At 38.2% G+C, this 15,580-nt stretch overlaps 1 protein-coding gene across 1 annotated transcript in view; it reads left to right on the top strand.

Annotated features, from left to right (window-relative positions):
- Positions 1-331: 331 nt before the first annotated feature.
- PDE4B (phosphodiesterase 4B) overlaps positions 332-15,580 on the top strand; it is a 191,900-nt gene continuing 176,651 nt past the window's right edge. Inside the window, exons 1-2 of the mRNA XM_085315232.1 lie at positions 332-388; positions 2,825-3,060. Of these exons, the coding sequence (XP_085171358.1) occupies positions 347-388; positions 2,825-3,060 (278 nt within the window). The 5' untranslated portion in view covers positions 332-346. The remainder of the gene's footprint in view (positions 389-2,824; positions 3,061-15,580) is intronic.

Here is a 15,580-nt window from a genome sequence, read left to right as displayed (position 1 = left end):
ACCCTTGAGCTTTGATCCAGTATTACTAGACACATTTCAAGGCTGGCTTAGATTGTTTGATTTTGTGAATACTGATTAATTTAACAAGATTTTACTAAATATTAAATTATCCTTTTGCTGATAGAGTGCCATACATATGTCGCATGTGCTGCCTAATGTCTTATGAAAATGAACTGTCAGTTATAAATCAGCTGTGATTTTAGCAGTTAGCTGCATAATTTGTTATGAAAAACAGTTTATTACTCCAAAGCGCAACCACAACTACTTTTTCTTTCAGTTTGCCCCTCTGAAGAAGTTGGATTGAACAAGAGCAGTTCTTATAAAGGGGTGCACTTTCGTCTCTATAATGAAGAAAAGCAGAAGTGTCATGACAGTAACTGCAGATGAGGTAAGTTTTTAAAAAGGCTTTTTTCATTTCTTTCCCAATACTTTGTGAAAATCAAATCAAAGGTTTGTTTATTCTTAACAGTGTGTGCTGCTTTTTAGTTACTCTCTGATTTCCCTAGAGTTGCTTCCAGCTTATGTAACAAGCAGAAGCTAAACCACACGTTAAAAAACCAACCAAACAAGACTCCCTAAACTTTTTGTGGTGCTTATGCAGAGCATGTACTTTAATATTCTTTGTTGATCAGTGTAATAAAGGCAGGCACCAAGGACTGAACATGCCTATACCTTACGTGAATTCTGTTCTGGATCCAGACTTTGCGAATGCGCTATACATCTTRTAAGTGTTCAGCAACTCTCATTACGGTAGTTGCTGAACACCTAATGTGATGATGCAGTGTTATTCCATTACTATACTTGCTAATCATCATCATAATCCCCTATTAAATATGCTCCAGTTCCAATTCTCCGGAGAAATGATGGCAATCATTTTGTAATGATGACATGATAACCTCAGCATTAATTGTCTTGTTTGTCACAACTTGGTCTATCTAAAAATGGAAAACCACCTGGAATGCATATGAAAATACACCAGAGAAGTTGAACCTAGTGGTTTGTGTCTTATAGCAGCCTTTCAACAGAAAAGTGATTCCATAACACTCAGACTGTGTGTTACACTGCTTCATAGTCAGTTTGCGGGCATGTGATATTGGGTTTGCTAGAATCCAGTCTGTCCATGCTGATCGTAATGAAGGCAGGCATTTGAAATCTAATGGGGAGTTAGAACACTGTGGTTCTGCTGTGTATTTCCTTAAAGTTTTTTTTTTTTTTTTTTTTTTTTTTTTTTTTTTTAAGCAGTCTTCTAAAGAGTATTAATAAGGGCCAGTCAACGCAGATCCCCTGACAGAAGACAGGCTTTCCCTTTTGGGGTTCCTAGGAGTATTTTTGACCTGAGGACAGCTTTGAGTTGTGAAAAGGGAGAGGATTTAGCTCACTGCAGATCTCGAGCATATTTATGGAAGCACAGCATGCCAAATATTTAAGCTCCTATGTAGGTCATTATGATTTTGATGCCTTAATAACTTCATGAATTTGGACCAACATTCCTATAGCACTTCAGGCTATAATCAAGGAGTAAAGCAGCTTTGGGCCATGTTATTTCCTATGTGGATGCTTCACGTGATTGTGGGAGGGGCAAGCAAACAGACAAAGTTGAGAAAACTGTTAGTGTAGTGTTCTTCCATCAGTCTTGTCTCCCATTCCCATGCTGAGAGTCCTTCATGAGATAAGAGGGAGGACAGTATCACAGAGCTCTTTAATAGTCCTGTGTCCTTTACACTAGGAACTACAAGACAATGGAGGATGCATGYTACTTTGCAGTTGTCTTCATGAAGGACCTGTAACTGATTACAGAAAATTAGACAACTTACTTATTTTTCTGAGTTAGCAAGTCACCAGCTGTCACTCATGATGTGTTCTCTCAGAGCTCAGCTAGATCCTTTTACCGTCAGGACTGTGCTGGCTGGAGAGGTGAGGGGGAGGACCTGGTGACTACTGTTGGTAGAGACGTGCGCAGGGGCTGGGATGCTGCGAAGTGGGTGCAGAGAGCAGGACAGAGATCAAAACTCAGGAGCAGGTAGAAGATGAAAAATGTGAGGGGTTGCTATAGATATACACACTTATTATTAGTAACCTTCCAGCTGCTAGTACTAGCATATCGGTACAGAAATATTCTCATTTGTATTGAACAATTTTATTTAGAGGACTAGCTAAATTCTCAAAGCAAGACAAAACCAACAACCCTCTTGCAGTGATACTTCACTTGGCTTGGCTTTGAGAGGACTGACAGACAGCTTCGTGATCATGGTAATACTTTGAACTAGAAATCAGTGGAAACTCTTCAAAGAAAAACTATATCAAAAGAATGAAAAACTTTCTGAGGCTGTTTCTGTTAGGAATACCAGATTTAGTGTAGTCTGGCAGGGAATTCTTCATAATGAAGAGCTCTGATGATTCAGGATGGCCAAGTCCAGTATTCCTGGCACCTTTCTCTCTGCCTGAAGAATCATCAGAAAAAAGGTGGAAAACCAATATGTTTGTGGTGTGCAGAGAAATGATTCTTTGGATGAACATTGAATAGAATGCTTTWAAAAAAATAAAAAATAAAATGTTAGGAATTTAACATAACATTAAAGCGACTTAGATTATGGAAGTGTTCAGAATTAGATGCTGATTTTAGTTTAGGAAAGTTATGAATGAATTTGAAAATTAAAACTTTGTAAAATAACAGTGTGGTGCAGTCAGAACTTTGCCAGGATTTCATAATACAGTTATCTTTTGTGAGTGGCTATGATTGCAGAACAATGTCATTGAATGTTTTATATTCTTACTGAGAAAATCATTTGTGTGCACAACTTCAATGGCTTTTTTGACTTTTCAGAATGCACTGGATTACCTGGAGTGTGGGCTGAGTAAATCCTACAGTAGTTCTAGTCATGCTCTGGGCATAGACCTCTGGAGAGGAAGAAGGTGTTGTTCTGGTAATTTGCAGTTACCACCACTGTCCCAAAGACAAGCAGAAAAAGCAAGGACGCCTGACAGAGACATTATCTCTAGACCAACAACTCTGCCTTTGTTGACACCTCCAAGTATTGCAATCACCACTTACCAAGACTGGTAGGTTGTTTCCATTTGTTATGAATCTAAGGTGATTTTCTTCCTCCCCCCCCCCCCCCCTTTTTTTTTAACAAAGTCTCTAGACATTAATCCTATATATATTAATCAGTGTCGTTTGTGTCTACTGGTTGGTGGATCACGGATTTAAATTTGGAAAGTAATTGCCTGCCGTTTTAAAAACCCCACTTCTGTTACAAAATTCTTCTGTTCACTGTTTGTGCATCTTCATGCAATTTTTGTCATGTAAATTCTGGTCATAGCCAAAGAGAGCTCTCCCTCTACAGAAGAGTTTGGGATGGCTGTAGATGCTTATGCAACAGATTGAGGAAAAAGGCTTTAGATCTCTGGCTATTTCTTGTTCAAGTGCTGGGAGAAAGACTTGTGAAAAGCATTAGAATCTGATGTTAAGCTAAAGAAAAGGCCTGAAGAAGCTATTAGGGAGCTGATTAAGAGAGAGTTGCAAAGAGATGAGTTCCAAGACAGAAACCAAATATTAAATGCTGAAACAAGGAAGCTCATCTGGAGGGAAGGAAGACAAGCCCCAAGCGTTCATGTATTAGAATTACGATGGTGGAAATTACTGGGAGCTCCAAAACCTGTAGTAGTAAGCTGTCATGCAGCCTTTGAAGTTACATGTCTAGCTTGCCATATAAATTCTGAAATGGCATTGCAATGCAACTTCAAACTCTGTATCTCAACTTCAGTTTTCAAGTGTGCTTAGTATTCTAAGTTTTTGGTTGCTCCATTCTCAGTTTCGTTTGCTGGCTGCAAGGCCAGCAYTTCATTGTTTCTGAGTCTGAATCTGGTTTTATCTTCAGTTCAACACTGTTCAAGGCTGGCATTTAAGTTTGTATTTGTATTGAACAATTGTATTTGGAGGACTACCTAAATTGATTCATATGGTCTTTTAATAACAGTTTTCATGTTGAAAATAGAGTTTATTGACTATACACTTGAGATAGATGAGATAAAGAAATAAAAGGGGAATTGGCAGGGGATTTTGTTCAATGTTTGCATTTAATCGCTATGGATAAAGTCAATGAGTTATCTAATTTTAGATGGAAGGAACATTTTGACAATGAAAGGGTTAGTTTACCRTTTTAAGCATTTTGAGAGCATCCTATGTAGTATATTTGTAGTAATTCGTAWGCTCATCTGTCAGACAGTGGAGGTCTATTCACATGCGTGGTTTTAAGCATTGAAATACTTTTGCTCTTTGGAACACTTTAATATGTCATTTAGGAAAACACGAGGAATGATGATGGATTTGTGATTAGTTTCCCTTGTAACACAAGGGGGCATTGCTACTCCTCTCTCCCAGTACTTCAGAATGAATGTATGAGTATCACGAGTGGTAGCACAGCATGTATTTTTCTAGAATGTTATGTTAATGAAGGAAAATATTTATAGCTGACACTTAAGTTACTGCTTTTTCTTTATTGTTATTGATCTCTTATAATAAATAAGCAATTAATTCACAACTTCTCAGTTTTAACTTGAATCTTACATCAGTTTATAACCACACAGAAAGTTCAATGTTGCTGATTATTTTGACTTTGTAATTCAGAATGCTATTCTGACACACATTTTTGTGCTACGTAGGCATCACCTTTCTGACTTGATCACCAGCTAGTCTGGCTACTCTTGTAGCTGGACAGAAAGCTGTTCTAATATTTCCCATTTGCTGTTCAAGTTCGAATCATTAAAGGCTTTTGAACAGGTGAGCAATGTTCTGTACCCCATGCTAGGCATTTGCTTACCTGCACAATTCCCACTTACTCAGGGCCTGACTGCRATGAAGAGGGGCACAGTGATGCTTGAGATTTGTCTGTGTAGAAGAGATGCAAGTCCAATCTGATCCCAAAGCTATTTAGGCATATTATACTGTGGTAGGGTCCTGCAGAAAATATACCTGAGAGACAGGTTATATTTGTGTAAGCATGGTATGTGCCAGTGGGTTGAAACAACTTTGGAATGATAGGAGCATTAAGAGACTCAGTGAATGGGCAATAAGAGGGTAGGAAAAATAGCATAGATAAATAYAAAGTGATGCATCTGAAAATGAAAGAATCATAGCTGCAAAGCAATATTACTCAGGAGCAAGGAGGATGTAGGATAGAAGTCAGTAATGGTCAAAAAAGCAAATCAAATGTTAAGAATTTGAAAGAAAAAAGAATAGAGAATAAAATAGAGGATATTAGTATACCAGGATGYGAACATGTTATTTGGTCAAATCTTGCATATAGTGTCAAATTCTGGTTTCTTCTCTCAAAAAGGATATAGCAGAACTAGAAAGCATTCAAAGTTCAGCTAAGATGATCAAACATATGGGAAAGCTTCTGTACTTGTAGTGATTAAGTGAKCTGGAAATTTTCAGCATCAGAAAGACATAGTTGGGGGGCACAGGATATGATAGAGATTTTATGGATGGTATGAAGTGAGTAGGTAGGGAATCTGTTGTTATTGCCCTTTCCAATATGAGAACAAGGGGCCATCAAATAGAGGGATAAGGCAGACATGAAGCAAATGCAAGGATCTGGTTCCTTGTTCAGTGACTGTGGAGCTTCGTGCTGTGGGATACTGTAAATGCTGAGAGTTCAGGTGGGCTAAGGGGAGAGCTTAACAAATCCTGGAAGAGAAATCTCTTCTACATTTCTTCTGAATRCATAAAACCTCTGTCTTGTCCAGTTCTAAGCTGCAAGTTGTCTGGGACTCAGAGAATATTTGAGGGGAAGTACCATGTATGTCTGATTTCTGTTCCTTAGATGTCTGCTTTTAATCCCTGTGAAAGGCAAGATCATGGGTTGAATATACTCTTGGCCCGACTGATAAAACCGTTCTTAAATTGTTAGTCTAACTTTCACCTCACTTTAAAGGTATCTTTCCTCAGAGCTTTAATGAAAATTCTGAAACTACAGGYAGAAACTTAACATTTTAAAGCAATTGGTGGAAAGACTTGGCTTCAAATGTAGGGAGCCTAATGCCACTAAACAGTGTAAATCTCAGACTGAGACAGAAAAGAATTAATTTTCCTCTTGAAAAGACTGTCTAGCTTTTAGTTCATAAAGTCATAGATAATTCAGGTTGCAAGGGACCTCAGGAGGTTTCTAGCCCAACCTCCTGCTCAAAGTGGGGTCAGCTCTGAGATCAGATTCGGCTGCTCAGGGAACTTGTAGAGTCTAGCCTTGAAAATGTCTATGGATGGAGACTTCACATCCTATTTGGGCGACCTGTTCCACTGCCTGAATGTCCTCAACTTAAATGAACAAGTAAATAAATAAAAAATCTCCTTATGTCCTGCTGGAGTATCTCRTTTCAATTTATGCCAGTTGTGTTTGGTGTTTCCAGGTGTTTCAGTGAAAGGTAATGGCAGTGTGCTGTTCTTTGGAGGTGTGGTATGTATTTAGTCCACAAATCTACTCCATTAATCCAGAGTTATATATTCACATTGCAAGGCTTTAGACCTCTTAACATATGTCTCTGGGCTGCAGAAACATTTCACCAGATTTATTCCCTGGATTTTGCTTGAGGTCACAGATGTTTTCCTGACCTCTCTCTGTCCATGTTGCATGAGATAGTCTTGTTACAGCTTGTACATGATCAAGTTGTACAGATCAATTGGGTTGATACTATTAAGGCAGTAGAATTAGCAAAACATGCAAAATTAAAYTGCAGAGAAATTTAACTGGTAAGTGGCTTTGGTCAAGGGTCGTTTGAGGTGCCCACGACTGAAGTGCATTAATACTGTAAGGCTCAGACATGGATTTTCTGTAAGATATCATGATAAGTCTTACGCATCTAGTATGAATCTTTCAACCTTCACTTTGTACACTTTTKTTCTGAGGTTTCATAGAGTTCTAGCTTGGAGATGCTTTTTAGAAGAAATCARTAGGACTCCTTTAGAAATGTGTAGATTTACTTGAGCTTTCTGTAATCTATTTCAGTGCTTATAAAAACACAAAGTCAGTTGTGGAACACCTCATTATTACAATATGGAATATGATTTTGAGCAAGAATGTCTTCATTTCATTTGTCTACCATTCATAGTAATTATTATCTTTTTTTTTGAAGTGACTGTAAGGTTATGATAGAACTTCCTAGTAACATTGTTGAGACAGTTAACTTTTGCTGCTGATGTGCTAATTCCTCTTTACATTGGTATACCCTCAGAAACACRTACAAAACTTTGGGAATGGATGTTTTCTCTGTTACCTCGGTCAAATATGATGGCAATAAGGCATTCCAGAGTTCATACTGAAAAAYGAAATCACTTCCATTTTGGGATTTTGTTTTCTATTTATATAAATATAAATATAGAAATATTTACAGAAAAACARTAAGTAAATTTCCTGAAAGGGCAGGGATAAATCAAACCCTGTAACAAAAGGAGTGCTCTGAACTAGTATGAACGCTCTGCCTTTGCAGTTCCTTTTTTTTYYCYTTTYTTTTTCTTTCCTTTTTTTYCCCTCTCTGTTAACTTGATTAAATCCCTGGGAAGACTTACTGTGTGCATTTGGGTCYATAATATGCTGAACCATTCYAGCAGTTTTTCCATTTCTTGTTAATATGAAAACGTCCCTGGTACATACTCATTATTTAACTTTTGTTGTTCTTGTAGTACAATACTGTTACCCTTTCTTCTGGGTGGTTTTTTTAGGCTCATTCTGATCTCTACTGCTCTGAAGCATTTCACTGTTGGGATTCTGCCTTGAGTTTATGGTGGTCTTCAGAAGAGCCATGTGAGAGCCAAATAGTAACTATCTCTGTCATGAAATAAGATTTCTAAATTGAAATCCTCAAGAGAATTTATATATAAAGTTGTATCTGTGATTCTTTCCAGATCGTTTTTGGGGATGCCACATCTTTAAACACAATATTTTTTTTCACTAACTGGTGGAGGATACTTACCTGTGTATGTTAACTGTAGAGCAGGGGTAAGGAGTGGACTAAGATGGCTTGGAAATAATTTCACAGCGAGTTCTGTTGGCATCCAAAGCTGAGAAAGTAAATCTGTGGCTAAGAGGAAAAAAAAGCCATCTATCTCTATATTTCTAAAAAATTTCAGCGATTTCCAGGAATATTTCTTTTTTGCTGAAGTAAGTTTAAAACTATAAATAACTGTGGTAACTGATGACCACAGTACGGCCAACAAATAAAATAGAATTAATTCTGATTTAGGTAGTAAAGCTCCAGCAGAGATTTTAAAGTAACCATGCATCTTACACAGCTTCGCATGTTACTACGCTCCTAGCTAAGTCTCACCTACCAGTGGAGAATGTAGCCAGATTATGTTACAACAGCTTCAAAACTGTTTCCTTTTGAAGGTAATTGTTGTTATTGGTTAGGTGAAACTTATTTCTGTCATCACAGAAATAGTACAAAATTCAATCTGCAAAGTAGCACTGAGCTACAGAATACCTCATAAGAATAAACTAGTTASGGAAGCTTGGCTGTTCCTGGGATGCCAATAGTGGTGGTTTAAGGAAAAGAATAGCAGAGATCAAGTATAGAACRTATTATTTGGGCAACATAGAAGAAAATTAGATATAGTTGATTCTTTTTGTAAGTGCTTTTCTACCACATTTTTTTCGGAAGTCACCTGAGATTTAACTTCCAGTGAGAGCTATGGGAGGGTAAGCCATGAGTTATATATTATTTTTATATAAAATACGTGGTAACCTAAGAAATAAAGCTACTTCTGAGGTTAAGGGTTTCTTTTGTTTTTGTCAGCTGTGTTTTCTTAACACTAGTACTATTGTGACAGGATTTGTAACCAGCAAACAAAATGGATTGGCTGACTACAAAGCAGTAATATTAAGCTAGTTGCAGTGTAATAACAGTGTGTGAAAATGGCAAGGCAGTACATGTATAAAATGGTTTTCATAAAACATGCAAGGGAAGAGATATGCAAAATATAGATCTTCAAGTGGTAATCTAAATATAGAAGTCTTACAAGCAACTTTTATATAAATTTTGTCCGTATTTTTGTAAAAGTTGTTGCCTTCAACTATCCTGCTCCATATTTCKTGACTAAAGCTTTGTGATAATAAATCCAGGCAAGAGGGAAGAGCTAGAGTAGAAAGAATTTATTTGTAGCTGCCCTTAGGATATCCAAATTAGTTCTCTTACCTTATTTTTGAGACTTAACAGCTACTAGATTAGATTTGACAGAAAGTAAGGTTTTGGTTTATGCAGTTTTTACACATTTGGTCCTTGTGTGGGGAGATATTTTGACTGTTTTGCATAAAGTTCCTATGTTGAAACAGAAGTATTTTGTATAATCAGTCCCAACCCATAAGGAAATAAGGAGATTTTAGAAATTCTATTACGAGTTCATATGACTAATACTAAATATAACAAGGATGGCACTTTTTTAGGGCACAGAAATTCTGGGAAACAGTTAGACACTATATAAAATGCTGTGCGGAAATATATATATTTTTAATACTCCACTGCAAGATATGCCCTATGAGATTGATCCTATTTTCCATTTCCACCTCAAACCCTTACTGAATTTGTTAKGAATTCGGGATATGCAAAGAGCACAGTGTTAGTGTATTAATGCATTGTAAAGTGTGAGTGCATTGCTGGATCTGAAATGCATATGTAGTGTCAAACCTAGCGCTTGTAGTGCTTCAGATTATTCTCCAGATGGTGATAGTGGACAACAAATTAGATCTAAAAAACAAAACAAAAAAACAAACTCGGTATGACGTTGCAGGCTTTCAGCAGAAAGGCTGACTTCAGCTGGAGCTGGCTCTCTGCACAGTGAGGCTGTTAGCACTGGTGGTCGTTAACTGAGGGACAGGTGTAGAAAGTTAGAATGGTAAAGGAGAGGGAGGTATGCATGAATGATTAAAAAGGCTAATAAAAATGTAGGCAGGCTAGTAAACTAAGCAGAAGGTAATGTGCCCAGTTATTTCTTTGGGTGTCCTAGGCCTGTAAATCTCAGGGRATGAAACGAACTATTTCAGTTAAAGAAAGTTTTAAGTAGAAACAGTGGGATAAAAACCAGAAGTTCAGAAAAATGAATGCTGTTTTGGAGAAGTGGGTATTTTTTTTTGTTGTTGTTCTAGTTTGTTTGTTTTTAAAGCTGCTTCTGACTATAGCATAATACCCTTTGAAACAGGTGGAAGTCTTATTTCTTAGATCACTTCAAATTCAGCTGGGTAAGAACTGCAGAAATATGCTACAACACTGCAATGAAAGAAAAATACATTAGCTCGTTTCCTGAATGATGGGAAAAATAAGAACACAAGAAACCCCTGCTCCTTGCCTGAACCATGTTATTGTCTTTTATATCTATGATTTTAAAATATTTAAATCATTATATAAATTATATCAATGTTTCTTCTAATAAAACAGGATCAATTATCTTGGTTGAAAACAATTCCTGTGTTTCAAAAGCCTGTGCTACAATTCCATGGGGCATGCACTCATCTTTAAAAAGCAGGTCAGCCATATTCCTCATAACGTATCATGTATTCTACGGGGAAAATGTTTTTAGTTACAGTTTGTTGTTTCTGGAAAGTAAAAATGGTAGATTAGTTTTGAAAAACACAGTTACTATGATTACCCTAACAAGAAGAAAGATACAGAGATATTGAACAGCAATGTTAGATCTGGGAACAGTCTTAAAGGATTTCATCTGTTCAGTGGCTTTTTTTTTTTTTTTTTTTTTTTTTTTTTTTTTTTTTTTTTGATGGAATTTGCTTTGTAGTATCATCTGGTATGTTTAAGCTTTGCACATGCATGATGCTGAACTCCAGAACTGATAGGAGCTTGGAGTGCTGGGTACCCCTCGATCGAGATTCTCTTGTGATTTTGTCTTTTTATCAGACCCTCTAGCAAAACATCATCAGGTATTTTCATTTCTGTTTGATAAAGCTGGTAGATATGTCCAAAAAACCCCATATGAAAATATAATGGTAACTTCGAAGAGGATCCTTCAGTTGTACTTATTTAAATAAGGAGGGTTTGCGTGTTCCCAATTATTTATCATTTCTGCCTAGCTTACCACAGTGAGACGTAAAWACACATAGCCTCTGAAAGGCTGCAGAGGTTCTGCTGTGAGACAGTTCTTGCGTTGTCTCCTGTTCTACAGGTAGCTTGTAAAAACCATGTAAAGAAGTTCACTAAGGTTTAAAACTGTTTGGATTGACAAACATGGGAGGCAGAGGCTATCTGGCCTGGGCAGAGGAAAAATCCTTGATTCTTCTTGTTTTTGTTGTTTGTTTGTTTGTTTGTTTTCTCTACACCTTCATTTTAACACTTTACAAAGATGTGGAAGAAGAGGAGGAAGAAATGTAGATAGTGAAATTATTTAGAGAAATCTCTTTTCTAAAATTCTTCCACTTCTTCTTTAGTGAAATGCTGCTACCAGAGACTGTCCCATCCTAATTGATTTGGGGAGGGGGTTCTTCCTAACCAGGAGCTATGCAGAGGATCAGTTGAAGAAACAAAACCAAACCATGGTGCCTCCTAACTGGCCAATATTATTTTTTTCAGATTATGGTGCCTTGCTCCCATGGCTGCTGAGCGTTCATGGCCCCTATTGATTTGGCAGTTGTGAGTGCCTGATGCTTTTAAGACTAGATCTCAAATGTCTTCTGCCGGATATGCTGCACATGAGCCAGTAATTATGTCCTATCTCTTGAGCATTAGGTTAAAGATATTTACTGACCACAGAACGAGTGTCTCTGGTAGGCAACAGGGCATAAGACGGGATTCCTCTATGTGACATCCTTCTGTTGTAGCCATGAAGCTGTCTGTCTCGTTCTGTTCCTGTCTTCCAGCTCTAGAGCCTTTTCAGTGGCCACGCGCTGCATGACATACAAGGGAAGATGTTAAACCAAGAATTCTATATTCTGTTTCTTCTTAGTCTTGAACACATCTCTCTTTTTCAACAGATGAAACAGATTGCTTTGCTGGCTGTTCAGCATGTGAGCAATTCACTCATCTCCCTTTCTACCTGGAGTAGCATCTTTAAGGTTTTAGTAAGCCCTTGATCCTAGATTCTGGGCTGGGAAAAGTGTAATTCTCCAGCTGGCAAAAGCAAGGCAAAGAGTCGTATATTCTGAATTCATTTCAGATTTCTACTGTGGACTGAGCTGTGTAGCGCATGCCAGGTGCAAGCAAAGCCCTTGCGTGAAGGGCTAAGAAGAGAGCTGAGCTGTTGAATGTGATGTGCACCTTCCTGCCTGTCCTAGTGGGAAGTTAATCAGTGGAGGTACAGTGGTAGTCCCTGTCCCTGTCTGATACTATGCAACAAATCCCAGAGATCTTTTTATGAAAATAACCCACAAGAAATCTTCATAATGGAAAAAAAATGTTAGGCAACCCAGGTATGTAGGGACACTGCTAGGTCATTTAATAGATAGTGGTTCAGTGCAACTGCAAACCTGTCTGAAAAGAAACTGCTGCAGAGATAATTTGTGCTATCTCTGAGTTATCACTGAAGTTATTTTCTCAACTAAAAATACACAGTTAAGTGTTTTGACTGCCTATTTTTAGACATCATCTGTTGCTGTCAGTTTTTGAAGCTCTTGGATCTTTGGCTTAATAGGAATAATTCTCGATTTTTATGTTTTCTAGAAAGCTGAGATAGAATAATTATGATTTCAGTGGCGTAGAGTTGGTATAGAGTAATTTTAAGAAGAAACATAATATTGGATTAATCATAGGTCTTGAATTTAAAATCTGTTATTAAATAAATGTCTGTCTTTTTGTACACATAATTTATATTCTGTTATTGCAATATAATCTTTTTCTTAATTTGCATTTGTTTGGTTCCTTGGATTTAAGTCCACTTATATGCTCAAAATGATGGCATTTCCTTTTTGTATGCGTTGCAAGGTAAGCCCATTAATTTTATTGAAAGTGATTCTGAAGTTTGGTGCTGGAAGAATTGCCTGGAGATACTAGTAGTTCAAAACAGAGATGGCTGTAGGCACGCAAAAAGTTTTTTAATGACACGATAATAGCTATATACTTCTAGATAGAATGAAATGAGACAGGTTGAAATGTATCTAGAATGGAAAGTAATGAGTCACCGTTAATTAGCAGAAGACAATGAAGCTTCTGAAATATTATGTTCAAACTTTATCTCCCTAAGAATATAAAATAAATGGAGATTATGGAGATACAGTTGATATAAAAGCTGAATCAGACAAGAATTTGACACAACTTTCTTTTATCTTTAAAATTCTGACTAACAATAACTTCATCTGAAAGGAAAGATCAAAACCAGCCTATTCTGAAACCTGGAGAGCTAGCTTCTGTTCTCAGCTGATCCGTGGCATTGAATATATTTCTGAGTTCGACATTGTTCATGGTGCTGGTCTGTTTTGTGCCGCTGTCCAAGCGATCAGGTTGTTTAAAGCTTTGTGTAAAGGTACGTTTGCCCCTATGACCTGTAACAGGGCAGAAGGTAATGCCAGCTGCTTGAAGAGGGTCTGTTTTTCCCAGTGGCTCCCAGTTTTCTCCCACTGTTCCATCTGTGTGTATTTGCTGGCAGCTGGCAGAGTCACACCCCTCCAGCGCGGTAGCCAGCACTGTGGGGTACACRCTTAGATGCTGTTTTAGGTGTGAGCCTGACCTGCCATTGAAGCCTAAACTGATGTGATTTAGACGCAGGCTATGGGTGACGTCTGGAGTACAGTGACAGAGAGAGCTTGGACGTTTGTGCCAGTTGCCTGCCATGAGGCTGATGACAAATTTGGCTGTGCCGCCAGGGTTGGCGTGTCACTGCATGACCCCTCATGTCTTACACTGGTGTCAAGCGGGTATAAAGCAGAGAAGCAAGCCATGAGCTCCTTTCMGGAAAAGGGGCCTAGCATTATATTTAACAAGGAATTAGGGAACAGATAGGTTGAGTGTATCTAGGTTGCTTGAGGAGCAATGCAGATACGCTAAATGGATGTTTGCAGATGATGACCTGGACTTGCGCCGTGCGTACTGTGCAGGTTGCTCTCCAGCTTGCGCTCCGCAGTGCAGCATAGCCGTGATCTCCAGGGCTGGGATGCTGACAGGGACCTCTGCTTCCAGCATCATGCAGTGCCTGCTTGACAGACCACCGCTTCAGTATTTCCCCTCCTGGATGTCATACATCTGGGAAGCTAAATTGCTTAGAGTGTGGTTCCATGTACCATGCACTCTTTTCCCAGCCAAAATTTAACAAAATTAATTTATAACTTGTGTTTCTAAATACTTGTAGCCAAGCTATTAAATCAGTTTAGTAACAACACTCAGTTATCTCTGATCTGCTCTGGACTGTTCACTTGATGGGCAAATCTCCCTTGAGATATGAGTGCTTCTGTTGTCAGGGCATAATAAACCTATTCATTCTGTCAGTGTTAAATCCTTCGTCCTTGAATGCAGTTGTCTTAAGTGGTTGGTTATTGCCAGACAGAGATGCTAGGGAAACCAGTAGGCTCTGCCCTTCGTTGCTGGAAGTCGCAGCTGTGCTGCCTGCTCTCCAATCTACGTCCGTCTGAGGAGCTAGCTGTTGCCGGACAACCTTGAACGATACCATTCCTGTTTATGACCAGTGATTTTTAGCATCTTCCCCAGTTATGGAAGTTTGCTGTATCCTTTTGGGAAATAAAGGGAGTACTGAGCCTCAGTCTCATTTCCCAGTTCCTTTGATCTCAGCGTCTGTTATTAGGGGCTTGAGTTTCTTGATTTTTCCGTGGCACAAAATATTTCCTTGTCATGTAGGTACTGCCGTGTAATTTAACAGTGGTAACTGTAGAATGATTATTTGGTCTTCCTTTCAGACAGTTTGCTTTTTCAGTGTACTCTTTTCATTGAGCTATGTGGGGATAATGGATGCCAGCCGCTACATACTGAACGTACAGACTGCTTATATTGTGCCTTTTACTCCTCATTATCTGAAATAACTGTGTGTGGTATATCATGTCTAACAAAAGTAAATTTGATACCTATAATATTCTGTATTCTTGGTATGTTGGCAAATAAGTTTTCTCAGGGAAGTGAAAATGACTCTCCATAATAGATAAATGTCAAGTGTGTGTGTATATATATATTATATATGTATATTTTTTTCTGGCAGCATTGACTGATTTATGCATATTTTGTTCTAGGCTTTGTGCTCTCAACATAGACTCCCATGCCTGATTGTTCTATGTGTGGACGTTGGAAACGTGTCCCTGGATGGTTTCTTTTGGTAGTTTTGTGTTTGTCGTAATATCCCCAAATGGGCATCAATGTAGTTAACTCCTTCAACTTAGTCTTGATAAATTACTTGTTGACATCCACCTGCTGGTGGTGGGTGTTAAATGCCTTTAGGCTTTTTCRTACTTTTTTCCAGTAACTAAATGGTGATGTTCTGGATTCTCTTTAAACTTATTTTTCTGCTTCAGTTCCTTCATGGGTTCTTTGAACAGATTTCCCTCCAATACTGAGAGCTTCATCTGAATGAACAAGAGGGCCTGGAGCACACTGCTAGGCTCTGCTGTTAGCCTTACCCGCTTCCTGCCGGTTCTCGCGTTCAGTCTTT

The sequence above is a fragment of the Rhea americana genome, unplaced genomic scaffold (genome assembly GCF_003343005.1).
Source record: "Rhea americana isolate MKP2758 unplaced genomic scaffold, rheAme1 scaffold_423, whole genome shotgun sequence".
Classification (NCBI taxonomy): Eukaryota; Metazoa; Chordata; class Aves; order Rheiformes; family Rheidae; genus Rhea; species Rhea americana.
The sequence above is the reverse complement of the archived record's forward strand: the minus strand, read 5'-3'. Positions and strand labels throughout refer to the sequence as shown.